The following is a 26,919-nucleotide window of genomic DNA, read 5'->3' on the forward strand; positions in this document are numbered from 1 at the left end:
GTTGCAACTTTGCCTCAAATACGTACTTAAAATCCGGCTTAATTTGGTTGAGCTCAGCTTAATGGGATTCAGTGGCTGCGTCATGAAATTGCCTCCAGTGGTTATATTCTTCACTATTCCTTTATTACAGCAGGCTAAATTTTCTGCTTTATAACATTAGAGGTTGTATAGCTTTAACAATATATGAAGCATGAGAACAACAATGTTTACAAATTTGTTTAATAATCAAGATCGATAAAGAGGTGAAAATTTACATAGTTCATGCTAAATTTAACCCATACATATGTACATAATTAAACCTTTCACCTGCTGTCTACGAATGAGCAAATATATCATTCAGGTTTGATTTTCTTATTAAAGATTACTTTAAAGCAAAGACATCTCAGCAACAAAAATGTTAGCCAGCCACTAATCAGCAGAGCTCCCAGCAATGTGAGCATGACATCCACAGAGTGATAGGTAATCCAGGACATCCTGAATGACTGTGTGCGTAAGTGAGGAGCACCGCCATTCCTTATGACATATTCAATCCAGAAGACCGCACGGTCAAGAGGTTTTATGGGCTGGTCATGATGCAGTCGAGACAACTTCTGCATCTTCTCTCTGTAAGATGGATTATACAGCATCTCCTTTAATGCCTCTAAAAATACCGATCTGTCCAACTCAGAAATATCCAGGACTCGAGCTGTTCCCTTTTCTCTCATCCTTGACAGGTTATCAGGTTGATCGAATGCTATAGGCAGGCCTAAAATGGGTACGCCATGATAGATAGCCTCCTGAACACCATTGGTTCCTCCATGGGCTACAAAGACCTTAGTCTTGGTGTGTCCAAGTAGGTTATTCTGTGGCATCCAGTCCACTAGTAATGTGTTATTGCCAAGGGTAGAAGGCCGAGGTCCAGTGTGTCTCCAAATGACTTTCTGAGGCAGTTGGGCAAAGGCAGCTGCTATCTCATCTGCAAGGTTCACATCAAGTTGTCCAAAAAAAGTTCCCAAAGACATTATGATGACCCCATGTTTCCCTGAACTCTGGACAAACTTTTCTAGATCATCAGGAAGTGGCTTGGAGGGCTTGCACTGGAAGCCACCCATATAGACCACATTTGGCATTGTGGGTCGTGGAAATTCAAAAGTAAAGTCATTTCTCATGAGCCAAATATCTGCATTCTGAAGAAGGGAAAAATAATCCACATCAGGTCCAAAGTATTTCTGACAAAAAGCCTGGTAAGGTTGAACAGAATGCTTAATTTGTTGATAGTAAGTGATGAAGTAAGTCAACACATTTATGACTCTTTGAGTAAAAGTCATCTTGTCTGTTAGCTCTGCTCCAGGAACAGGTACATAAGACAGAGGAGAGGGAGCAATGGCAAAATGGCCCTCTCCAAGCATCGTCCAGCGAACATTGAACACCAGAGGGAGGCCAAGTTTGTGTGCTAGTAACACACCACCTCCCATAGCAGGGTCAGCTAAAACCATATCAAATTTAGCCTGCTGCAAAGACTTCATCATGGTCTCATTTTCAAATATCTTGGAAGTCATGTTGCAAATTTTCTCATGAAACTCTGAGAACTTTTTCAAGCCCTCCATTAAAATCATGATTTTACCCCATGTGGATTTTTGGTGTGGTCGCACTAGTTGTAGCAAATGAGACACAAAATTGGCAAAAAAGTCATCATCAAGTGCACCCACATCTACAGTGATGTATTTGTAGTAGGGTGACTCTTCTTTAATGTACCTACTGTTTGAACTGTGAATCACTGTGATGTTGTGGCCTTTTGAATGTAGTTCTGTAATGAGAACTTTCATATTAATCCAGTGGCTTCCATCAACTGGAAATACCAAAATGTTACCAGAATAGACCCCACATGGAACAGACAACAGGAACAAAATTGTGAGAAGCGTTGAGTGATACATCTTCCTTCACAACCTACGGAAGAAAAGATCAATATGCTTTATTTTTATACAATGATTTTTAAAAGGAAAATATAAACATGCAATTTTTATACAGTACTGTGCAAAAGAAATGCTGTAAAGCAGAGGCACTATCAAAATAAAGGAGAATTAAGTGTTTCTACACAGAAATTATATATATATATATATATATATACATACACTATATTGCCAAAAGTATTCGCTCACCTGCCTTGACTCGCGTATGAACTTAAGTGACATCCCATTCCTACTCCATAGGGTTCAATATGACGTCGGTCCACCCTTTGCAGCTATAACAGCTTCAACTCTTCTGGGAAGGCTGTCCACAAGGTTTAGGAGTGTGTTCATGGGAATTTTTGACCATTCTTCCAGAAGCGCATTTGTGAGGTCACACACTGATGTTGGACGAGAAGGCCTGGATCTCAGTCTCTGCTCTAATTCATCCCAAAGGTGTTCTATCGGGTTGAGGTCAGGACTCTGTGCAGGCCAGTCAAGTTCATCCACACCAGACTGTCATCCATGTCTTTATGGACCTTGCTTTGTGCACTGGTGCACAGTCATGTTGGAAGAGGAAGGGGCCAGCTCCAAACTGTTCCCACAAAGTTGGGAGCATGGAATTGTCCAAAATGTCTTGGTATGCTGAAGCATTCAGAGTTCCTTTCACTGGAACTAAGGGGCCAAGCCCAGCTCCTGAAAAACAACCCCACCCCATAATCCCCCCTCCACCAAACTTTACACTTGGCACAATGCAGTCAGACAAGTACCATTCTCCTGGCAACCACCAAACCCAGACTCATCCATCAGATTGCCAGATGGAGAAGCGCGATTCGTCACTCCAGAGAACGTGTCTCCACTGCTCTAGAGTCCAGTGGCGGCGTGCTTTACACCACTGCATCCGACGCTTTGCATTGCACTTGGTGATGTATGGCTTGGATGCAGCTGCTCGGCCATGGAAACCCATTCCATGAAGCTCTCTGCGCACTGTTCTTGAGCTAATCTGAAGGCCACATGAAGTTTGGAGGTCTGTAGCGATTGACTCTGCAGAAAGTTGGCGACCTCTTCGCACTATGCGCCTCAGCATCCGCTGACCCCGCTCCGTCAGTTTACGTGGCCTACCACTTCATGGCTGAGTTGCTGTTGTTCCCAAACACTTCCACGTTCTTATAATACAGCTGACAGTTGACTGTGGAATATTTAGGAGCGAGGAAATTTCACGACTGGATTTGTTGCACAGGTGGCATCCTATCACAGTTCCACGCTGGAATTCACTGAGCTCCTGAGAGTGACCCATTCTTTCACAAATGTTTGTAAAAACAGTCTGCATGCCTAGGCGCTTGATTTTATACACCTGTGGCCTTGGAAGTGATTGGAACACCTGATTCTGATTATTTGGATGGGTGAGCGAATACTTTTGGCAATATATATATATATATATATATATATATATATATATATATATATATACAGCTTAATTCATAAACACAGTAATGAGCCAGACACTTCTAGCTTTGTTTAGCAGAGGAGATTTTCAATTGAAGTTTTTATACCTAGTGAAAAGTAGTAGTAGTAGTAGTAGTAGTAGCAGAAGCAACAGTAGTAGTTATAGTAGTGGTAGTAGTACTAGTAGTTGTAATTATAGTAATGGTAGTAGTAGTAGTAGTAGCAGAAGCAACAGTAGTAGTTATAGTAGTGGTAGTAGTACTATTAGTTGTAATTATAGTAATGGTAGTAGTAGTAGTAGCAGCAGCAACAGTAGTAGTTGTAATTATAATAGTAGTAGTAGTTGTTATAATTAAAGTAGTAGTAGTAGTAGTAGTGGTGGTGGTGATAGTAGTAGTAGTAGTAGCAGTAGTAGTAGTAGTTGTTGTAATTATTGTAGTGGTAGTAGCAGTAGTGGTAGCTTTTGTAATAGCAGCAGTAGTAGTAGTAGCAGTTGTTGTAATTAAAGTAGTAGTAGTAGCAGTTGTTGTAATAGCAGCAGCAGTAGTAGTAGCAGTTGTAATTAAAGTTGTAGTAGTAGTAGCAGCAATAGTAGCAGTAGTGCTAGTAGCCGTTGTAACAGCAGCAGTAGTAGTAGTAGCAGTTGTTGTAATTATTATTATTAGTAGTAGTAGTAGAAGTAGTAGTAGCAGCAATAGTGGCAGTAGTAGTAGTAGTATAAATACAGATTTACTTCATTGGATGTTTTTACGGCAGAAACAGGAGAAATTAGAAGAGTAAGAGTTACTTACCTAAATAAAAGCAAATCTTGCTGGTTGCAGAACTATAGTATTGTGTAAAAATCCTCCAGAAATTGAGCACAGACCACACTTTTCGAATGTGTGCATGTAGGTGAAAGGCCCATGTGAATGCACGTGTATAAGAAGTATAAACAGTAACTCTGAACGTCCAAAGATCATGTTCTAGTACTAGAAAGGGTGAAACATCTGATATGCTTTAGAGCTATAAGGCCATTCAGTTCATTCTGTTACGCAAACGATAAATGCTTGCGAATTTCTTTAAGATTTCTCATCTACCCAAAGTTCATCCAAAGCATGTATATTTTCATACATCTAAATGATGATTGTTGTCATTAGTGTGATGGAAATGAAGGAAATAAAACATTGTTTAAGCTAGACATTTAAAGATGTGAGCTCAAGTTACTTTTCAACCACATCAACCATATTCCAGACTGGCATGGAAAATAAACAGCATTGTTAAAGCTTATTAATAGCACATTTGTTTAAAAGTAAATTCATTTCAAGCATTCTTAGAATATGCATCATGATTCGCACCTTATTAAACATTTTACGTCATCTGTAAGCGGCTATTATTATGGTATCTGTAAGTAGCTACTGTTTATACTTCTTATATACATGCATTTGCGTTGGCTTTTCACCTACTTACAAAAATTCCAACATAGCTGTATTCATTTCCTGAAAGATTTTTTGTTACATAATACTGAAATTCTAGGCAACCAGCAAGATTTGCTTTTACTTATGTTCAGAGATACTGTTTCAACTGTAATAATGCCAACACCAAAGCCACTAAAATGTACCTTTTGTTTGTTTTCAGATCATAAAAAGCTGCACTTTTACAGTTACAGTACTGAGTGGCGATCTGTGCTGTTCTATTTTACTGAGCATTCACACAAAATGTTCAACTAAAATTACAGCACAGGAACAACAGCAGATGATGGTGAGTAGCAAGTAGCAAGGAGTGAACAGACTTGTTAAAACACTAACATTAACAAAGCACTGTGTCTGTGTGTTAATAACTCATTTAGAAGTAGAAAATGGGATCTTGTCAATTTGATGTCACTGTATTAATGAGAAGGGAACTGGCAATTGAGGTAACTACGTCAAGTTGATAAGTTAAGGAGGCTTTTTCGTGGTTATTACTGGTTGTAGGCTAGGGAATGCAAGTTGCAACTTTGCCTCAAATACATACTTAAAATCCGGCTTAATTTGGTTGAGCTCAGCTTAATGGGATTCAGTGGATGTGTCATGAAATTGCCTCCAGTGGTTATATTTTTCACTATTCCTTTATTACAGCAGGCTAAATTTTCTGCTTTATAACATTAGAGGTTGTATAGCTTTAACAATATATGAAGCATGAGAACAACAATGTTTACAAATTTGTTTAATAATCAAGATTGATAAAGAGGTGAAAATTTACATAGTTCATGCTAAATTTAACCCATACATGTGTACATAATTAAACCTTTCACCTGCTGTCTACGAATGAGCAAATATATCATTCAGGTTTGATTTTCTCATTAAAGATTACTTTAAAACAAAGACATCTCAGCAACAAAAATGTTAGCCAGCCACTAATCAGCAGAGCTCCCAGCAATGTGAGCATTACATCCACAGAGTGATAGGTAATCCAGGACATCCTGAATGACTGTGTGCGTAAGTGAGGAGCACCGCCATTCCTTATGACATATTCAATCCAGAAGACCGCACGGTCAAGAGGTTTTATGGGCTGGTCATGATGCAGTCGAGACAACTTCTGCATCTTCTCTCTGTAAGATGGATTATACAGCATCTCCTTTAATGCCTCTAAAAATACCGATCTGTCCAACTCAGAAATATCCAGGACTCGAGCTGTTCCCTTTTCTCTCATCCTTGACAGGTTATCAGGTTGATCGAATGCTATAGGCAGGCCTAAAATGGGTACGCCATGATAGATAGCCTCCTGAACACCATTGGTTCCTCCATGGGCTACAAAGACCTTAGTCTTGGTGTGTCCAAGTAGGTCATTCTGTGGCATCCAGTCCACTAGTAATGTGTTATTGCCAAGGGTAGAAGGCCGAGGTCCAGTGTGTCTCCAAATGACTTTCTGAGGCAGTTGGGCAAAGGCAGCTGCTATCTCATCTGCAAGGTTTACATCAAGTTGTCCAAAAAGAGTTCCCAAAGACATTATGATGACCCCATGTTTCCCTGAACTCTGGACAAACTTTTCTAGATCATCAGGAAGTGGCTTGGAGGGCTTGCACTGGAAGCCTCCCATATAGACCACATTTGGCATTGTGGGTCGTGGAAATTCAAAAGTAAAGTCATTTCTCATGAGCCAAATATCTGCATTCTGAAGAAGGGAAAAATAATCCACATCAGGTCCAAAGTATTTCTGACAAAAAGCCTGGTAAGGTTGAACAGAATGCTTAATTTGTTGATAGTATGTGAAGAAGTAAGTCAACACATTTATGACTCTTTGAGTAAAAGTCATTTTGTCTGTTAGCTCTGCTCCAGGAACAGGTACATAAGACAGAGGAGAGGGAGCAATGGCAAAATGGCCCTCTCCAAGCATCGTCCAGCGAACATTGAACACCAGAGGGAGGCCAAGTTTGTGTGCTAGTAACACACCACCTCCCATAGCAGGGTCAGCTAAAACCATATCAAATTTAGTCTGCTGCAAAGACTTCATCATGGTCTCATTTTCAAATATCTTGGAAGTCATGTTGCAAATTTTCTCATGAAACTCTGAGAACTTTTTCAAGCCCTCCATTAAAATCATGATTTTGCCCCATGTGGATTTTTGGTGTGGTCGCACTAGTTGTAGCAAATGAGACACAAAATTGGCAAAAAAGTCATCATCAAGTGCACCCACATCTACAGTGATGCATTTGTAGTAGGGTGACTCTTCTTTAATGTACAGATTGCTTGAACTGCGAATCACTGTGATGTTGTGGCCTTTTGAGTGTAGTTCTGTAATGAGAACTTTCATATTAATCCAGTGGCTTCCATCAACTGGAAATACCAAAATGTTACCAGAATAGACCCCACATGGAACAGACAACAGGAACAAAATTGTGAGAAGCGTTGAGTGATACATCTTCCTTCACAACCTACGGAAGAAAAGATCAATATGCTTTATTTTTATACAATGATTTTTAAAAGGAAAATATAAACATGCAATTTTTATACAGTACTGTGCAAAAGAAATGCTGTAAAGCAGAGGCACTTTTAAAATAAAGGAGAATTAAGTGTTTCTACACAGAAATATATATATATATGTACATATATATATATATATATATATATATATATATATATATATATATATATATATTATAATAAGAAACGTTTTACTTTTCACTTTTGCAGGGAAACACAGCAAAAATGATGCTTTTGTACAATACTGTATACTGTATATAAATAAAAATATAAACTTCACATCTTGCCATTCAGAGATAATCCTGTAATGTAACAGACAAAGAAAATGAGTAGACTGGGAAAAAACAAATGTTAATACGTAAAAGTAATAGGAATTACATTGGCATTGAGTCAGTCAGTCCCCAACATATAAAACCTACTACAGCATTAATGTTTTAATCCTGAATCTTTTGCTTACTCCAATGCAGCTTAATTCATAAACACAGTAATGAGCCAGACACTTCTAGCTTTGTTTAGCAAAGGGGATTTTCAGTTGAAGTTTTTTATACCTAGTGAAAAGTAGTAGTAGTAGTAGTACTAACTGTTGTAATTAAAGTAGTAGTAGTAGTTGTAATTATAGTAGTGGTAGTAGTAGTTGTTGTAATTATAGTAGTAGTAGTAGTAGTAGTTGTAATTATAGTAGTAGTAGTAGTAGTAGTAGTTGTTGTAATTATAGTAGTAGTAGTTGTTGTAGTTATGGTAGTGGTAGTATTAGTAGTAGTAGTAGTACTTGCAGCAGCAACAGTATTAGTAGTAGTTGTTGTAATCAAAGTAGTAGTAGTAGTTGTTGTAATTATAGTAGTGGTAGTAGTAGTAGTAGTAATTGTTGTAATTATAGTAGTGGTAGTAGTAGTAGTAGTAATTGTTGTAATTATAGTAGTGGTAGTAGTAGTAGTAGTAATTGTTGTAATTATAGTAGTGGTAGTAGTAGTAGTAGTAGTAATTGTTGTAATTATAGTAGTGGTAGTAGTAGTAGAAGTAATTGTTGTAATTATAGTAGTGGTAGTAGTAGTAATTGTTGTAATTATAGTAGTGGTAGTAGTAGTAGTAGTAATTGTTGTAATTATAGTAGTGGTAGTAGTAGTAATTGTTGTAATTATAGTAGTGGTAGTAGTAGTAGTAGTAATTGTTGTAATTATAGTAGTGGTAGTAGTAGTAGTAGTAATTGTAATTATAGTAGTGGTAGTAGTAGTAGTAGTAGTAGTAGTAATTGTTGTAATTATAGTAGTGGTAGTAGTAGTAGAATAATTGTTGTAATTATAGTAGTGGTAGTAGTAGTAGTAGTAATTGTTGTAATTATAGTAGTGGTAGTAGTAGTAGTAGTAGTAATTGTTGTAATTATAGTAGTGGTAGTAGTAGTAGTAGTAATTGTTGTAATTATAGTAGTGGTAGTAGTAGTAGAAGTAATTGTTGTAATTATAGTAGTGGTAGTAGTAGTAGTAGTAATTGTTGTAATTATAGTAGTGGTAGTAGTAGTAGAAGTAATTGTTGTAATTATAGTAGTGGTAGTAGTAGTAGTAGTAATTGTTGTAATTATAGTAGTGGTAGTAGTAGTAGAAGTAATTGTTGTAATTATAGTAGTGGTAGTAGTAGTAGAAGTAATTGTTGTAATTATAGTAGTGGTAGTAGTAGTAGTAGTAATTGTTGTAATTATAGTAGTGGTAGTAGTAGTAGAAGTAATTGTTGTAATTATAGTAGTGGTAGTAGTAGTAGTAGTAATTGTTGTAATTATAGTAGTAGTAGTAGTAGTAGTAGTAATTGTTGTAATTATAGTAGTGGTAGTAGGAGTAATTGTTGTAATTATAGTAGTGGTAGTAGTAGTAGTAGTAATTGTTGTAATTATAGTAGTGGTAGTAGGAGTAATTGTTGTAATTATAGTAGTGGTAGTAGGAGTAATTGTTGTAATTATAGTAGTGGTAGTAGTAGTAGTAGTAATTATTGTAATTATAGTAGTGGTAGTAGTAGTAGTAGTAGTAATTGTTGTAATTATAGTAGTGGTAGTAGTAGTAGTAGTAGTTGTTGTAATTATAGTAGTGGTAGTAGTAGTTGTAATTATAGTAATGGTAGTAGTAGTAGTAGTAGTAGTAGCAGCAGCAACAGTAGTAGTAGTAGTTGTAATTATAGTAGTGGTAGTAGTAGTACTAGTAGTAGCAGCAGCAACAGTAGTAGTAGCTGTTGTAATTAAAGTAGTAGTAGTAGCTGTTGTAATAGCAGCAGCAATACTAGTAGAAGTAGTAGCAGTAGTAGTTGTTGAAATTATAGTAGTAGCAGTAGCTTTTGTAATAGCAGCAGCTGTAGTAGTAGCAGTTGTTGTAATTAAAGTAGTAGTAGTAGTAGTAGTAGCAGTTGTTGTAATAGCAGCAGTAGTAGTAGCAGTTGTTGTAATTAAAGTAGTAGTAGTAGTAGTAGCAGTTGTTGTAATAGCAGCAGTAGTAGTAGTAGCAGTTGTTAATTAAGTAATTAATTAAAGTAATTTAATTTAATAATTTGTCAGTGACAAATTTAATAATTTAATTAAATAAGTAATTAAAGTAGTATTAGTAGTAGTAGCAGCAGCAATAGTAGCAGTAGTACTAGTAGCTGTTGTAATAGCAGCAGTAGTAGTAGTAGCAGTTGTTGTAATTAGTAGTAGTAGTAGTAGAAGTAGTAGTAGTAGTAGCAGCAATAGTGGCAGTAGTAGTAATAGTAGTAGCAGCAGCAGCAATACTAGTAGAAGTAGTAGTAGTAGTAGTTGAAATTATAGTAGTAGCTTTTGTAATACCAGCAGCAGCAGTAGTAGTAGCAGTTGTTATAATTAAAGTAGTAGTAGTAGCAGTTGTTATAATTAAAGTAGTAGTAGTAGCAGTTGTTATAATAGCAGCAGTAATAGTAGTAGCAGTTGTTATAATAGCAGCAGTAGTAGTAGTAGCAGTTGTTATAATTAAAGTAGTAGTAGTAGCAGTTGTTATAATAGCAGCAGTAGTAGTAGTAGCAGTTGTTATAATAGCAGCAGTAGTAGTAGTAGCAGTTGTTATAATAGCAGCAGTAGTAGTAGTAGCAGTTGTTATAATTAAAGTAGTAGTAGTAGCAGTTGTTATAATAGCAGCAGTAGTAGTAGTAGCAGTTGTTATAATAGCAGCAGTAGTAGTAGTAGCAGTTGTTGTAATAGCAGCAGCAGTGGTAGCAGTTGTTATAATAGCAGCAGTAGTAGTAGTAGCAGTTGTTGTAATAGCAGCAGCAGTAGTAGCAGTTGTTATAATAGCAGCAGTAGTAGTAGTAGCAGTTGTTGTAATAGCAGCAGCAGTAGTAGCAGTTGTTATAATAGCAGCAGTAGTAGTAGTAGCAGTTGTTGTAATAGCAGCAGCAGTAGTAGCAGTTGTTATAATAGCAGCAGTAGTAGTAGTAGCAGTTGTTATAATAGCAGCAGTAGTAGTAGTAGCAGTTGTTATAATAGCAGCAGCAGTAGTAGCAGTTGTTATAATAGCAGCAGTAGTAGTAGTAGCAGTTGTTATAATAGCAGCAGTAGTAGTAGTAGCAGTTGTTATAATAGCAGCAGCAGTAGTAGCAGTTGTTATAATAGCAGCAGTAGTAGTAGTAGCAGTTGTTATAATAGCAGCAGTTTTAGTAGTAGCAGTTGTTATAATAGCAGCAGCAGTAGTAGCAGTTGTTATAATAGCAGCAGTAGTAGTAGTAGCAGTTGTTATAATAGCAGCAGTAGTAGTAGTAGCAGTTGTTATAATAGCAGCAGCAGTAGTAGCAGTTGTTATAATAGCAGCAGTAGTAGTAGTAGCAGTTGTTATAATAGCAGCAGTAGTAGTAGTAGCAGTTGTTATAATAGCAGCAGCAGTAGTAGCAGTTGTTATAATAGCAGCAGTAGTAGTAGTAGCAGTGGTTATAATAGCAGCAGTTTTAGTAGTAGCAGTTGTTATAATAGCAGCAGCAGTAGTAGCAGTTGTTATAATAGCAGCAGTAGTAGTAGTAGCAGTTGTTATAATAGCAGCAGCAGTAGTAGCAGTTGTTATAATAGCAGCAGTAGTAGTAATAGCAGTTGTTATAATTAAAGTAGTAGTAGTAGCAGTTGTTATAATAGCAGCAGTAGTAGTAGTAGCAGTTGTTATAATAGCAGCAGTAGTAGTAGTAGCAGTTGTTGTAATAGCAGCAGCAGTGGTAGCAGTTGTTATAATAGCAGCAGTAGTAGTAGTAGCAGTTGTTGTAATAGCAGCAGCAGTAGTAGCAGTTGTTATAATAGCAGCAGTAGTAGTAGTAGCAGTTGTTGTAATAGCAGCAGCAGTAGTAGCAGTTGTTATAATAGCAGCAGTAGTAGTAGTAGCAGTTGTTGTAATAGCAGCAGCAGTAGTAGCAGTTGTTATAATAGCAGCAGTAGTAGTAGTAGCAGTTGTTATAATAGCAGCAGTAGTAGTAGTAGCAGTTGTTATAATAGCAGCAGTAGTAGTAGCAGTTGTTGTAATAGCAGCAGTAGTAGTAGTAGCAGTTGTTGTAATAGCAGCAGTAGTAGTAGCAGTTGTTATAATAGCAGCAGTAGTAGTAGTAGCAGTTGTTGTAATAGCAGCAGTAGTAGTAGTAGCAGTTGTTATAATTAAAGTAGTAGTAGTAGCAGTTGTTATAATAGCAGCAGTAGTAGTAGTAGCAGTTGTTGTAATAGCAGCAGCAGTAGTAGCAGTTGTTATAATAGCAGCAGTAGTAGTAGTAGCAGTTGTTGTAATAGCAGCAGTAGTAGTAGCAGTTGTTATAATAGCAGCAGTAGTAGTAGTAGCAGCTGTTATAATAGCAGCAGTAGTAGTAGTAGCAGTTGTTATAATAGCAGCAGCAGTAGTAGCAGTTGTTATAATAGCAGCAGTAGTAGTAGTAGCAGTTGTTATAATAGCAGCAGTAGTAGTAGTAGCAGTTGTTATAATAGCAGCAGTAGTAGTAGTAGCAATTGTTATAATAGCAGCAGTAGTAGTAGTAGCAGTTGTTATAATAGCAGCAGCAGTGGTAGCAGTTGTTATAATAGCAGCAGTAGTAGTAGTAGCAGTTGTTATAATAGCAGCAGTAGTAGTAGTAGCAGTTGTTATAATAGCAGCAGTAGTAGTAGTAGCAATTGTTATAATAGCAGCAGTAGTAGTAGTAGCAGTTGTTATAATAGCAGCAGTAGTAGTAGTAGCAGTTGTTATAATAGCAGCAGTAGTAGTAGTAGCAGTTGTTATAATAGCAGCAGTAGTAGTAGTAGCAATTGTTATAATAGCAGCAGTAGTAGTAGTAGCAGTTGTTATAATAGCAGCAGCAGTGGTAGCAGTTGTTATAATAGCAGCAGTAGTAGTAGTAGCAGTTGTTATAATAGCAGCAGTAGTAGTAGTAGCAGTTGTTATAATAGCAGCAGTAGTAGTAGTAGCAATTGTTATAATAGCAGCAGTAGTAGTAGTAGCAGTTGTTATAATAGCAGCAGCAGTGGTAGCAGTTGTTATAATAGCAGTAGTAGTAGTAGTAGCAGTTGTTGTAATAGCAGCAGTAGTAGTAGTAGCAGTTGTTGTAATAGCAGCAGCAGTGGTAGCAGTTGTTATAATAGCAGCAGTAGTAGTAGTAGCAGTTGTTGTAATAGCAGCAGTAGTAGTAGTAGCAGTTGTTGTAATAGCAGCAGCAGTGGTAGCAGTTGTTATAATAGCAGCAGTAGTAGTAGTAGCAGTTGTTATAATAGCAGCAGTAGTAGTAGTAGCAGTTGTTGTAATAGCAGCAGCAGTGGTAGCAGTTGTTATAATAGCAGCAGTAGTAGTAGTAGCAGTTGTTGTAATAGCAGCAGCAGTAGTAGTAGCAGTTGTTATAATAGCAGCAGTAGTAGTAGTAGCAGTTGTTATAATAGCAGCAGCAGTAGTAGTAGCAGTTGTTATAATAGCAGCAGTAGTAGTAGTAGCAGTTGTTGTAATAGCAGCAGTAGTAGTAGCAGTTGTTATAATAGCAGCAGTAGTAGTAGTAGCAGTTGTTATAATAGCAGCAGTAGTAGTAGTATCAGTTGTTGTAATAGCACCAGTAGTAGTAGTAGCAGTTGTTGTAATAGCAGCAGTAGTAGTAGTAGCAGTTGTTGTAATAGCAGCAGCAGTAGTAGCAGTTGTTATAATAGCAGCAGTAGTAGTAGTAGCAGTTGTTGTAATAGCAGCAGCAGTAGTAGCAGTTGTTATAATAGCAGCAGTAGTAGTAGTAGCAGTTGTTATAATAGCAGCAGTAGTAGTAGTAGCAGTTGTTGTAATAGCAGCAGTAGTAGTAGTAGCAGTTGTTGTAATAGCAGCAGTAGTAGTAGCAGTTGTTATAATAGCAGCAGTAGTAGTAGTAGCAGTTGTTATAATAGCAGCAGTAGTAGTAGTAGCAGTTGTTATAATAGCAGCAGTAGTAGTAGTAGCAGTTGTTATAATAGCAGCAGCAGTAGTAGCAGTTGTTATAATAGCAGCAGTAGTAGTAGTAGCAGTTGTTATAATAGCAGCAGTAGTAGTAGCAGTTGTTGTAATAGCAGCAGCAGTAGTAGCAGTTGTTATAATTAAAGTAGTAGTAGTAGCAGTTGTTATAATTAAAGTAGTAGTAGTAGCAGTTGTTGTAATAGCAGCAGTAGTAGTAGCAGATGTTATAATTAAAGTAGTAGTAGTAGCAGTTGTTATAATAGCAGCAGTAGTAGTAGCAGTTGTTATAATTAAAGTAGTAGTAGTAACAGTTGTTGTAATAGCAGCAGTAGTAGTAGCAGTTGTTATAATTAAAGTAGTAGTAGTAGCAGTTGTTGTACTAACAGTAGTAGTAGTAGCAGTTGTTGTAATAGCAGCAGTAGTAGTAGCAGTTGTTATAATTAAAGTAGTAGTAGTAGCAGTTGTTGTAATAGCAGCAGTAGTAGTAGCAGTTGTTATAATTAAAGTAGTAGTAGTAGCAGTTGTTGTAATAGCAGCAGTAGTAGTAGCAGTTGTTGTAATAGCAGCAGTAGTAGTAGCAGTTGTTATAATTAAAGTAGTAGTAGTAGCAGTTGTAATAGCAGCAGTAGTAGTAGCAGTTGTTATAATTAAAGTAGTAGTAGTAGCAGTTGTTGTAATAACAGTAGTAGTAGTAGCAGTTGTTGTAATAGCAGCAGTAGTAGTAGCAGTTGTTATAATTAAAGTAGTAGTAGTACCAGTTGTAATAGCAGCAGTAGTAGTAGCAGTTGTTATAATTAAAGTAGTAGTAGTACCAGTTGTAATAGCAGCAGTAGTAGTAGCAGTTGTTATAATTAAAGTAGTAGTAGTAGCAGTTGTTATAATAGCAGCAGTAGTAGTAGCAGTTGTTATAATTAAAGTAGTAGTAGTAGCAGTTGTAATTCAAATTCAAATTTTATTTGTCACATACGAAATCATACACAGTACGACATGTAGTGAAATGCTTTTTACGACTATCTTACATAAAAGAGGAAAGAGTAAAAAAGAAAATGTTTGGACATGAAAGTTAGGGGATATAGTTAAGAAACAGAGAAAAAAATTTAAATGGTAAAAAAACAACAACTTGAAAATCAACTGTCAGATATGCATATGCAAATATATGTCTATGTATGTATATATAACAAATATAAAAATGTAAAAATATAAAAGCAAAAACAAAAAATATATATGTATATATATATATATATATATAGTACAATATAGTATATGTATAGTATATGTGAAAAATAAAACAATATAAATAAATATATGTGTAGACTCTATAATGTACAGAAGATACAGTATATGAATATATGTAAATAAAATGGTCAACATTGAAATGGTGTTGCAAAAGAATATAGTATGTACAGTGTGCATATGTAAGATAAATATATAAATATATTGTAGAAGTGTATATAAGGCAAAATATAATGTCCAGTGTAACAGGGAGTAAAGTGACAGTGCAGTGTGCACACAAAGATGGACAGAGAAGATGTACAGTGAGTGTTATTGTGTGTACAGAGTAGTGCAATATTAGCATGTGCAACAATCAGCTGAGGCAGAATGTTATGTTATGTTGTGTAGGGGTAAGACCAGAGAGTCCAGATCCTAGGTGTACTGGTTGAGGGCCCGAATGGCCTGCAGGAAGAAGCTCCTCCTCATTCTCTCTGTGTTCCCCTTCAAGGAACGGAAACGTTTCCCTGACCTCAACAGAGAGAAGAGTCCATTGTTGGGATTTAAAGTAGTAGTAGTAGTAGTAGTAGCAATTGTTGTAATTAAAGTAGTAGTAGTAGTAGCAGCAGCAATAGTAGCAGTAGTACTAGTAGCTGTTGTAATAGCAGCAGTAGTAGTAGTAGCAGCAGTTGTTGTAATTAGTAGTAGTAGTAGTAGAAGTAGTAGTAGTAGTAGTAGCAGCAATAGTGGCAGTAGTAGTAGTAGTATAAATACAAATTTACTTCATTGGATGTTTTTACTGCGGAAACAGGAGAAATAAGGAGAGTTAGAGTTACTTACCTAAATAAAATAAAATCTTGCTGGTTGCACAGAACTACAGTATTGTGTGAAAATCCTTCAGGAAGTAAACCCAGACCACACTGTTTGAATATATGTATGTAGGTGAAAAGCTCATGTGAATGCACATATATAAGAAGTACAAACAGTCCAAAGATCATGTTCTAGTACTAGAAAGGGTGAAACCTCCGATATACTTCACAGCTATAAGGCCATTCTTTTCATTCTGTTATCCAAATGATAAATGGTTATGAAATTGAATCTACAGAAAGTTCACCCAAAGCATGTATATGTTTATACGTCTAAATTATGATTATTATCATTACTTTGATGGAAATGAAGAAAATAAAATAATTTCAAGATCTGAGAACAAAATGGCAATTGCGTGATTATGATTTTCATTCATTTACATTTACATTTCTGGCATTAGGCAGACGCTCTTATCCAGAGGGACGTACAAAAGTGCTTTGAAGTCTTTGTCAGTGAATACATTAACACTGGTTCAATAGGCAACAGACTTAGGACATCTAAAAACTTTTTTTTTCTTTTACAACATACAACAATTCATAAAACAAACAGGGAAAATAAGCTAGTTTAAGTGTTTCAGGAAGATGTAGGTCTTCTTCTGGTGTTTGAAGATCTTGGGGAAGTTTATTCCACCACCTCGGTGCCAGAACAAAGAAGAACCTAGATGTATACCCACCTCTTACCCTGAGAGATGGTGGGACTAGTCAAGCAGTGCTAGTAGATCAGAGAGAGCGTGGCGCAGTGCGAGGGGTAATAAGAGCTTTTAGGTAAGAGGGAGCTGGTCCATTCTTGGCTTTGTAGACAAGAGTCAGTGTTTTGAATCTGATGCCTGAAGCTACTGGAAGCCAGTGGAGGGAGCGCAGGAGTGTTGTGGTGTGTGAGAACTTAGACAGGTTGAAAAGTCGTCGTGCAGCTGCATGTTGGATCATTTACAGAGGACAAATTTCATTCAGAGGAAGATCTGCCAGTAGAGAGTTACAGTAATCCAGTCTACAGTGGACCAGAGACAAGCACAACAAGCACATGAGCAGCCTTCATCAGTTCATATTAACTACATAACACAAGTATGAAAAAAAGGAGTCAGATAAGAAATCTTAAAAAAATACATAACCATTTATCATTCAGATATCAGAATGAACTGAATGGCCTTATAGCTGTAAAGCATATCAGAAGTTTCACCATTTTTAGTACTAGAACATGATCTTTGGACATTATGTTCAGAGTTACGGTTTATACTTCTAATATACATGCATTCACATAGGCTTTTCACCTACATACACAACTGTATTCATTTCCTCAGGGATTTTCACATAACACTGAAATTCTAGGCAACCAGCAAGATTTGCTTTTTCTTACACTACAGTGAGGGAAAAAAATATTTGATCCCCTGCTGATTTTGTACCTTTGCCCACTGACAAAGAAATGATCAGTCTGTAATTTTAATGGTAGGTTTATCTGAACAGTGAGAGACAGAATAACAACAAAAAATCCGGAAAAACACATTTCAGAAAAGTTATACATTGATTTACATTTTATTGAGTGAAATAAGTATTTGACCCCTTTGCAAAACATGACTTAATACTTGGTGGCAAACCCTTGTTGGCAATCACAGACGTCAGACATTTCTTGTAGCTGGCCACCAGGTTTGCACACATCTCACATCTCAAGGAATTTGGGCCCACTCCTCTTTGCAGATCCTCTCCAAGTCATTAAGGTTTCGTGGCTGACCCTTCAGCTCCCTCCACAGATTTTCTATGGGATTAAGGTCTGGAGACTGGCTAGGCCACTACAGGACCTTAATGTGCTTCTTTTTGAACCACTCCTTTGTTGCCTTGGCCGTGTGTTTTGGGTCATTGTCAGGCTGGAATATCCATCCACGACCCATTTTCAATGCCCTGGCTGAGGGAAGATTTGACAGTACATGGCTCCGTCCATCGTCCCTCTGATGCGGTGCCATTGTCCTGTCCTCTTAGCAGAAAAACACCCCCAAAGCATAATGTTTCCACCTCCATGTTTGATGGTAGGGATGGTCTTCTTGGAGTCTTCTAGGCAGCATTCCTCCTCCTCCAAACATGGCGAGTTGAGTTGATGCCAAAGAGCTGGATTTTGGTCTCATTTGACCACAACACTTTCACTCAGTTCTCCTCTGAATCATTCAGATGTTCACTGGCAAACTTCAGATGAGCCTGTACATGTGCTTTCTTTAGCAGGTGGACCTTGCGGGTGCTACTGGATTTCAGTCTTTCACGGTGTAGTGTGTAACCAATTGTTTTCTTGGTGACTATGGGCCCAGCTGCCTTGAGATCACTGACAAAATCCTCCAGTGTAATTCTGGGCTGATTCCTCGCCGTTCTCATGATCATTGAAACTCCATGAGGTGAGATCTTGCATGGAGCCCCAGACCGAGGAAGATTGACAGTCCTTTTGTGTTTCTTCTATTTGGGAATAATCGTACCAACTGTTGTCACCTTCTCACCAAGCTGCTTGGCGATGGTCTTGTAGCTCATTCCAGCCTTGTGTAGGTCTACAACCTTGTCCCTGACATCCATGGACAGCTCTTTGGTCTTGGCCATGATGGAGAGTTTGGAATCTGATTGATTGCTTCCTTCTGTGGACAGGTGGGTTTCATACAGGTAACGAGCTGGGATTAAGAGTACTCCCCGAGAGTGCTCCTACTGTAATCTCAGCTCGCTACCTGTATAAAAGACACCTGGGAGCCAGAAATCTTTCTGATTGATAGGGGATCAAATACTTATTTCACTCATTAAAATGCAAATCAATGTAGAACTTTTCTGAAATGCATTTTTCTGGATTTTTTGTTGTTATTCTGTCTCTCACTGTTCAAATACACCTACCATTAAAATTACAGACTGATCATTTCTTTGTCAGTGGGCAAACGTACAAAATCAGCAGGGGATGAAAATTGTTTCCCTCACTGTATATATTATTTTGGGACACCCCTCATAATCATTTAATTCAGGTGTTGTTTTTCAAGGGTTGGGCTCGGCCCCTTAGTTCCAGTGAAAGGAACTCTTAATGCTTCAGCTTGATACCAAGACATTTTGGACAATTTTATGCTCCCAACTTTGTGGGAACAGTTTGGGGATGACCCCTTCCTGTTCCAACATGACTACACACCAGTACACAAAACAAGGTCCATAAAGACATGGATGAGTGAGTTTGGTGTGGAGAAACTTGATTGGCCTGCACAGAGTCCTGACCTCAACCTGATAGAACTCCTTTGGGATGAATTAAAGTGGAGACTGAACCAGGTCAAAACTGGGACATCTCCCTTTACATGCACATGAATGTAATATGGAGTTGGCCTGTCCTTTGCAGATGTAACAGCTTTAAATTTTCTGTGAAGGTTTTCCATGAGGTTTAGGAGTGTGTTCCACTAGAAGCGCATTTGTGAGGTCAGGCACTGATGTTGGACGAAGCAGCCTGGCTCACAGTCTCCGCTCTAATTCATCCCAAAGGTGTTCTATTGGGTTGAGGTCAGGACTCTGTGCAGGCCAGTCAAGTTCCTCCACACCAAACTCGCTCATCCATGTCTTTATGGAACTGGTAATTGAGAAAACTACGTCAATATGATAAGTTAAGAAGGCTTTTTGGTGGTTATTACAGGTTGTAGGCAAAGGAGTACAAGTTGCGACTTTGCCTTAAATACAGACTTAGAATCCATCTTAGCAGTAGTTGTAGTAGTACTAGCAGCAACAACAATAGTAGTTGTAATTATAGTAAGGGTAGTACTAGTAGTAGTAGCTGTTGTAATTAAAGTCGTAGTAGCTGTTGTAATAGCAGCAGCAGTAGTAGTTGTTGTAATTAAAGTAGTAGTAGTAGTTGTAATTATAGTAGTGGTGGTAGTAGTAGTAGTTGTTGTAATTATAGTAGTGGTGGTAGTAGTAGTAGTTGTTGTAATTATAGTATTGGTGGTAGTAGTAGTAGTTGTTGTAATTATAGTAGTGGTGGTAGTAGTAGTAGTTGTTGTAATTATAGTAGTGGTGGTAGTAGTTGTAATTATAGTAGTAGTAGTAGTAGTAGTTGTTGTAATTATAGTAGTAGTAGTAGTTGTTCTTGTAATTATAGTAGTAGTAGTAGTAGTAGTTGTTGTAATTATAGTAGTGGTAGTAGTAGTTGTTGTAATTATAGTAGTAGTAGTTGTTGTTGTTGTAATCATAGTAGTGGTAGTAGTAGTTGTTGTAATTATAGTAGTAGTAGTAGTAGTAGTTGTTGTTGTTGTAATTATAGTAGTGGTAGTAGTTGTAATTACAGTAGTGGTGGTAGTAGTAGTAGTAGTTGTAATTATAGTAGTGGTAGTAGTAGTTGTTGTAATTATAGTAGTAGTAGTAGTAGTAGTTGTTGTTCTTGTAATTATAGTAGTAGTAGTAGTAGTAGTAGTTGTAATTATAGTAGTAGTAGTAGTTGTAATTATAGTAGTGGTGGTAGTAGTAGTAGTAGTTGTAATTATTGTAGTGGTAGTAGTAGTAGTTGGTGTTGTAATTCTAGTAGTGGTAGTAGTAGTTGTTGTAATTATAGTAGTAGTAGTAGTAGTTGTAATTATAGTAGTAGTAGTTGTAATTATAGTAGTAGTAGTAGTAGTTGTAATTATAGTAGTGGTAGTAGTAGTAGTAGTTGTTGTAATTATTGTAGTGGTAGTAGTAGTAGTTGGTGTTGTAATTCTAGTAGTGGTAGTAGTAGTTGTTGTAATTATAGTAGTAGTAGTAGTAGTTGTAATTATAGTAGTGGTGGTAGTAGTAGTAGTAGTTGTAATTATAGTAGTGGTAGTAGTAGTTGTAATTATAGTAGTAGTAGTAGTAGTTGTAATTATAGTAGTGGTGGTAGTAGTAGTAGTTGTTGTTGTAATTATAGTAGTAGTAGTAGTTGTGATTATAGTAGTAGTAGTAGTTGTTGTAATTATAGTAGTAGTAGTAGTAGTAGTTGTAATTATAGTAGTAGTAGTAGTAGTTGTAATTATAGTAGTGGTGGTAGTAGTAGTAGTTGTTGTTGTAATTATAGTAGTAGTAGTAGTTGTGATTATAGTAGTAGTAGTAGTTGTTGTAATTATAGTAGTGGTAGTAGTAGTAGTAGTTGTTGTAATTATAGTAGTAGTAGTAGTAGTTGTAATTCTAGTAGTGGTGGTAGTAGTAGTAGTTGTTGTAATTATAGTAGTAGTAGTAGTTGTAATTCTAGTAGTAGTAGTTGTAATTATAGTAGTAGTAGTTGTTGTTGTAATTATAGTAGTAGTAGTAGTTGTAATTATAGTAGTAGTAGTTGTTGTTGTAATTATAGTAGTAGTAGTAGTTGTAATTATAGTAGTGGTGGTAGTAGTAGTAGTTGTTGTAATTATAGTAGTAGTACTAGTTGTTGTAATTATAGTAGTGGTAGTAGTAGTAGTAGTTGTAATTATAGTAGTAGTAGTAGTTGTTGTAATAGCAGCAGCAACAGTGGTAGTAGTAGCTGTAGTAATTAAAGTAGTAGTAGTAGTAGTAGTAGTAGTAGTGGTGGTCATAGTAGTTGCAGTAGTAGTTGTAATTATTGTAGTGGTAGTAGTAGTAGTAGTAGCAGCAGCAGCAACAGTAGTAGTAGTTGTAATAGTAGTAGCAGTAGTAGTAATAGTAGTAGCAGTAGTAGCAGCAGCAATACTAGTAGAAGTAGTAGTAGTTGTTGTAATTATAGTATAGGTAGTAGTAGTAGTAGTTGTTGTAATTATAGTAGTAGTAGTAGTTGTTGTAATTATAGTAGTGGTAGTAGTAGTAGTTGTAATTATAGTAGTAGTAATAGTAGTTGTTGTAATTATAGTAGTAGTAGTAGTTGTTGTAATAGCAGCAGCAACAGTGGTAGTAGTAGTTGTAGTAATTAAAGTAGTAGTAGTAGTAGTGGTGGTGATAGTAGTTGCAGTAGTAGTTGTAATTATTGTAGTGGTAGTAGTAGTAGTAGCAGCAGCAGCAACAGTAGTAGTAGTTGTAATAGTAGTAGCAGTAGTAGTAATAGTAGTAACAGTAGTACTAATAGTAGTAGCAGTAGTAGCAGCAGCAATACTAGTAGAAGTAGTAGTAGTTGTTGTAATTATAGTAGTGGTAGTAGTAGTAGTAGTAGTAGTAGTTGTTGTAATTATAGTAGTAGTAGTAGTAGTTGTTGTAATTATAGTAGTGGTAGTAGTTGTTGTAATTATAGTAGTGGTAGTAGTAGTTGTTGTAATTATAGTAGTGGTAGTAGTAGTAGTAGTAGTAGTTGTTGTAATTATAGTAGTAGTAGTAGTAGTTGTTGTAATTATAGTAGTGGTAGTAGTTGTTGTAATTATAGTAGTGGTAGTAGTAGTAGTTGTAATTATAGTAGTAGTAATAGTAGTTGTTGTAATTATAGTAGTAGTAGTAGTTGTTGTAATAGCAGCAGCAACAGTGGTAGTAGTAGTTGTAGTAATTAAAGTAGTAGTAGTAGTGGTGGTGATAGTAGTTGCAGTAGTAGTTGTAATTATTGTAGTGGTAGTAGTAGTAGTAGCAGCAGCAGCAACAGTAGTAGTAGTTGTAATAGTAGTAACAGTAGTAGTAATAGTAGTAACAGTAGTAGTAATAGTAGTAGCAGTAGTAGCAGCAGCAATACTAGTAGAAGTAGTAGTAGTTGTTGTAATTATAGCAGTAGCAGTAGCAGTAGTGGTAGTGTTACACTTTTAAGAATGAGGTGGGGCTCATCCTTGGGGCAGCACATTTATTTCTGTAAAAATATGTGAACAAAACTTAAATTAGGAGCACTCTCTTTCGCGTGTACACCTGAACTCACTCATCACGTGTTGAACGCCTCCACTCTATTAGGGTACAAATCGCTCTACTAGGGTACAAATCAATCTACTAGGGTACAAATCTACTAGGATACAAATCGCTGTATGGTCTTGCCCACCGTGCTGCAGCTCAGTTTCAGGATCTTCTTATAGCCTAGGCCATCTTCATGTAGAGCAACAATTCTTTTTTTCAGATCCTCAGAGAGTTCTTTGCCAGGATGTGCTATGTTGAACTTCCAGGGACCAGTGTGAGAGCAAAAACACCAAATTTAACACACCTGCGACCTTGTAACACTAACAAGTCACATGACACCGGGGAGGGTAAATGGCTAATTGGGCCCAATTTGGACATTTCCACTTAGGGGTGTACTCACGTTTGTTGCCAGCGGTTACATTACAGACATTAATGGCTGTGTGTTGAGTTATTTTGAAGGGACAGGAAAATTAACACTGTTATACAGGCTGTACACTCACTACTTTACATTGTAGCAGAGTGTCATTTCTTCAGTGTTTTCACATGAAAAGATTTAATAAAATATTTACAAAAATGTGAGGAGTGTGCTTACTTTTGTGAGACACTGTATATGTGTGTATATATGTCTATGTGTGTGTGTGTGTAATATAAGTGTATATATATATATATATATATATATATATATATATATATATATATATATATATATACACTATATTGCCAAAAGTATTCGCTCACCCATCCAAATAATCAGAATCAGGTGTTCCAATCACTTCCATGGCCACAGGTGTATAAAATCAAGCACCTAGGCATGCAGACTGTTTTTACAAACATTTGTGAAAGAATGGGTCGCTCTCAGGAGCTCAGTGAATTCCAGCGTGGAACTGTGATAGGATGCCACCTGTGCAACAAATCCAGTCGTGAAATTTCCTCGCTCCTATATATTCCACAGTCAACTGTCAGCTGTATTATAAGAACGTGGAAGTGTTTGGGAACGACAGCAACTCGGCCACGAAGTGGTAGGCCACGTAAACTGACGGAGCGGGGTCAGCGGATGCTGAGGCGCATAGTGCGAAGAGGTCGCCAACTTTCTGCAGAGTCAATCGCTACAGACCTCCAAACTTCATGTGGCCTTCAGATTAGCTCAAGAACAGTGTGCAGAGAGCTTCATGGAATGGGTTTCCATGGCCGAGCAGCTGCATCCAAGCCATACATCACCAAGTGCAATCCAAAGCCTCAGATTCAGTGGTGTAAAGCACGCCGCCACTGGACTCTAGAGCAGTGGAGACGCGTTCTCTGGAGTGACGAATCACGCTTCTCCATCTGGCAATCTGATGGACGAGTCTGGGTTTGGCGGTTGCCAGGAGAACGGTACTTGTCTGACTGCATTGTGCCAAGTGTAAAGTTTGGTGGAGGGGGGATTATGGTGTGGGGTTGTTTTTCAGGAGCTGGGCTTGGCCCCTTAGTTCCAGTGAAAGGAACTCTGAATGCTTCAGCATACCAAGACATTTTGGACAATTCCATGCTCCCAACTTTGTGGGAACAGTTTGGAGCTAGCCCCTTCCTCTTCCAACATGACTGTGCACCAGTGACCAAAGCAAGGTCCATAAAGACATGGATGACAGAGTCTGGTGTGAATGAACTTGACTGGCCTGCACAGAGTCCTGACCTCAACCCGATAGAACACCTTTGGGATGAATTAGAGCGGAGACTGAGAGCCAGGCCTTCTCGTCCAACATCAGTGTGTGTCCTCACAAATGCGCTTCTGGAAGAATGGTCAAAAATTCCCATAAACACACTCCTAAACCTTGTGGACAGCCTTCCCAGAAGAGTTGAAGCTGTTATAGCTGCAAAGGGTGGACCGACGTCATATTGAACCCTATGGATTAGGAATGGGATGTCACTTAAGTTCATATGCGAGTCAAGGCAGGTGAGCGAATACTTTTGGCAATATAGTGTATATATATATATATATATATGTGTATGTATATAACAGGTCCAGTGTGGCACTTTGCAGCTTCAAACAGCCAGAAAAAAATATGGAAATGCTGCTTGAGTTTAAGAAGACTATTGTGTAATAACAATAAAAAAAGGTGTGTAATCATGATAAAAATGACTTGTTTATTTACATAAGAAAGGAGTTAAACAAATGAAGAAAATAAACAAATGAATAAAAATCAGTGAAGACATTTTTTGGGATAAGAAGAAGTGTACCTTGTGGAGGTGTCCAAGTAGATTATTTTAGTACTAGTTTTGGGTCACAGGGTCACATGACCTAGAAGCTATTGAAGAAATAGTGTTTTTTTTTTTTTAATAAAAATAAAAATAAAAGAAGACATTTTTGGAATAACAAAGAGGTGTACCTTGTGGAGGTGTCCAAGTAGATTATTTTAGTACTAGTTTGGGGTCACAGGGTCACATGACCTAGAAGCTATTGAAGAAACAGTTTTTTTAATTAAAAAATAAATTAATAATAGCAAATTAATTCACATGATACATAATTAATACTATCAATTAATTCAATTTTTATTTATAAATAAACAAATGCTGTTTGCAATGCCGCATGCCATATGTATATTTAAGAAGAAATTAGAATAACTGGGGAACGTAGTCAGTTAAGTAACAAGTACCACATTTCAGTCATACAGAAATTTGTCGACGGTCCCTACACTACCGCTTCCGAATGTCTAACTAATGTCCGAATATCAAACTTCACCGCGATTCTGATTATGTCATGATCACAAGAAAAAAACTTTTGTTATTTCGAGATCACGAGAAAATTAAGTCGTGATCACGAGAAAATTAAGTCGTGATCACGAGAAAAAAACTTTTGTTATTTCGAGATCACGAGAAAATTAAGTCGTGATCACGAGGAAACAAAAGCAAAAATAATAATATCACATGGCCTCTCTGGGCTTCCGTAACATTCCCTCAGCATCGATAACTGTATGAATTTGCCTTACTATTCTTTTAATCATTACTTTAATCATTTAGCCACAACCTTAACCCAATCTGAACTATGCTTATTAACTGATTATTGCATGAACTTGCTTTTAACTCAACATGTTACTGTATTTTAACAATCACATTCTCACTAAATGGATAACACATGCATTTTTAACACTGAGTCTTACTCGAATTCTCATTGACTAAACATCACAAAATGCTAGTTAAATCTAATGGCTGAAAGAATGATGCTAGATAAATTTAGCATGTCAGCAGGGTGATCATAAGCCTATCCACACATGTGCTCTTATGCCTAGCTCCCTTAACACCACACACAGCTCATTCATGTTCTCAAGCATTGATTCACTCATTTCCCACTTTCTTTTGAATGTGGGAAATGAGTATTATATTATAATACCATAAAAATATGGTATTTTTTAGCACTGGTTTCTTATTTTACACCCGCCGAAATTTATGACCTTTTACCCAGATTATTAGTGCCATTGTTTGCCGATTTAGACGCGAACACTCTAATTATCACCAAGTTCGACATTTCAGACTAACTCGAGTACAAACTACAGTTGTATGGAAACATAATACTGTTGTACATTGCTTAAAGAATAATTATCACCAGCTTACCTGTAAAAATATGTGAACAAAACTTAAATTAGGAGCACTCTCCTTCGCGTGTACACCTGAACTCCTCCACTCTACTAGCGTCCACGCCTAATTGTCAGCCTAGTGTACCACTTAGGGTGCCTCCGCTGGTGAAGCTAGGTTTAAGAAGAATAGCAGTCTTAAAGATACATGCACAGTCTTATCAACCAGTGTCACAGTAGTTACCTTATTTTCCCCAAAGTCAATCTTTACTTAGTTTAAAAAAATTTTTTAAATGGGGGCAATATTTATCTGTCTCTTTTTAGCAGTACATAACCAATCAGGGCTACAGTAGCTTTTGTAATAGCAGCAGTAGCAGATGTTGTAATAGCAGCAGTAGCAGATGTTGTAATAGCAGCAGTAGCAGATGTTGTAATAGCAGCAGTAGCAGATGTTGTAATAGCAGCAGTAGCAGATGTTGTAATAGCAGCAGTAGCAGATGTTGTAATAGCAGCAGTAGCAGATGTTGTAATAGCAGCAGTAGCAGTTGTTGTAATAGCAGCAGTAGCAGATGTTGTAATAGCAGCAGTAGCAGATGTTGTAATAGCAGCAGTAGCAGATGTTGTAATAGCAGCAGTAGCAGATGTTGTAATAGCAGCAGTAGCAGATGTTGTAATAGCAGCAGTAGCAGATATTGTAATAGCAGCAGTAGCAGATGTTGTAATAGCAGCAGTAGCAGATGTTGTAATAGCAGCAGTAGCAGATGTTGTAATAGCAGCAGTAGCAGATGTTGTAATAGCAGCAGTAGCAGATGTTGTAATAGCAGCAGTAGCAGTTG

At 37.1% G+C, this 26,919-nt stretch overlaps 2 protein-coding genes across 15 annotated transcripts; both read right to left on the reverse strand.

Annotated features, from left to right (window-relative positions):
* Positions 1 to 219: 219 nt before the first annotated feature.
* On the reverse strand, positions 220 to 4,299 carry LOC131364736 (UDP-glucuronosyltransferase 2A2-like). The gene is made up of 2 exons (XM_058408027.1): positions 4,163 to 4,299; positions 220 to 1,926 (listed from the first exon to the last, which is right to left on the reverse strand). Exon 2 carries the CDS (start codon positions 1,911 to 1,913, stop codon positions 333 to 335), a length of 1,581 nt encoding a protein of 526 aa, XP_058264010.1. The 5' UTR covers positions 1,914 to 1,926; positions 4,163 to 4,299; the 3' UTR covers positions 220 to 332.
* A 1,191-nt stretch (positions 4,300 to 5,490) lies between these two features.
* LOC131364734 (UDP-glucuronosyltransferase 2A2-like) lies at positions 5,491 to 26,444 on the reverse strand. Of its 14 annotated transcripts, none has more exons than XR_009206516.1 (5): positions 26,124 to 26,444; positions 24,902 to 24,969; positions 24,753 to 24,820; positions 15,763 to 16,776; positions 14,973 to 15,454 (listed from the first exon to the last, which is right to left on the reverse strand). XR_009206516.1 is itself a non-coding variant. In XM_058408025.1 (4 exons), exon 4 carries the CDS (start codon positions 7,245 to 7,247, stop codon positions 5,667 to 5,669), a length of 1,581 nt encoding a protein of 526 aa, XP_058264008.1. In that variant the 5' UTR covers positions 7,248 to 7,260; positions 22,684 to 22,797; positions 24,902 to 24,969; positions 26,124 to 26,412; the 3' UTR covers positions 5,491 to 5,666. The 14 variants fall into 14 exon arrangements, 4 of the variants coding, with proteins under 4 accessions (XP_058264008.1, XP_058264009.1, XP_058264007.1 ...); XR_009206512.1 differs by adding an exon at positions 22,684 to 22,797 and having other exon boundaries at positions 14,973 to 16,776; XM_058408025.1 differs by lacking the exons at positions 14,973 to 15,454; positions 15,763 to 16,776; positions 24,753 to 24,820 and adding exons at positions 5,491 to 7,260; positions 22,684 to 22,797 and having other exon boundaries at positions 26,124 to 26,412.
* Positions 26,445 to 26,919: the final 475 nt, after the last annotated feature.

Source organism: Hemibagrus wyckioides, linkage group LG14 (assembly GCF_019097595.1).
Source record: "Hemibagrus wyckioides isolate EC202008001 linkage group LG14, SWU_Hwy_1.0, whole genome shotgun sequence".
Classification (NCBI taxonomy): Eukaryota; Metazoa; Chordata; class Actinopteri; order Siluriformes; family Bagridae; genus Hemibagrus; species Hemibagrus wyckioides.

What these genes read in the sequence shown, in the direction of transcription:
- LOC131364736 (XM_058408027.1), bottom strand. Translation starts at nt 1,913, where the DNA reads ATGTATCACTCAACGCTTCTCACAATTTTGTTCCTGTTGTCTGTTCCA.
- LOC131364734 (XM_058408026.1), bottom strand. Translation starts at nt 7,247, where the DNA reads ATGTATCACTCAACGCTTCTCACAATTTTGTTCCTGTTGTCTGTTCCA.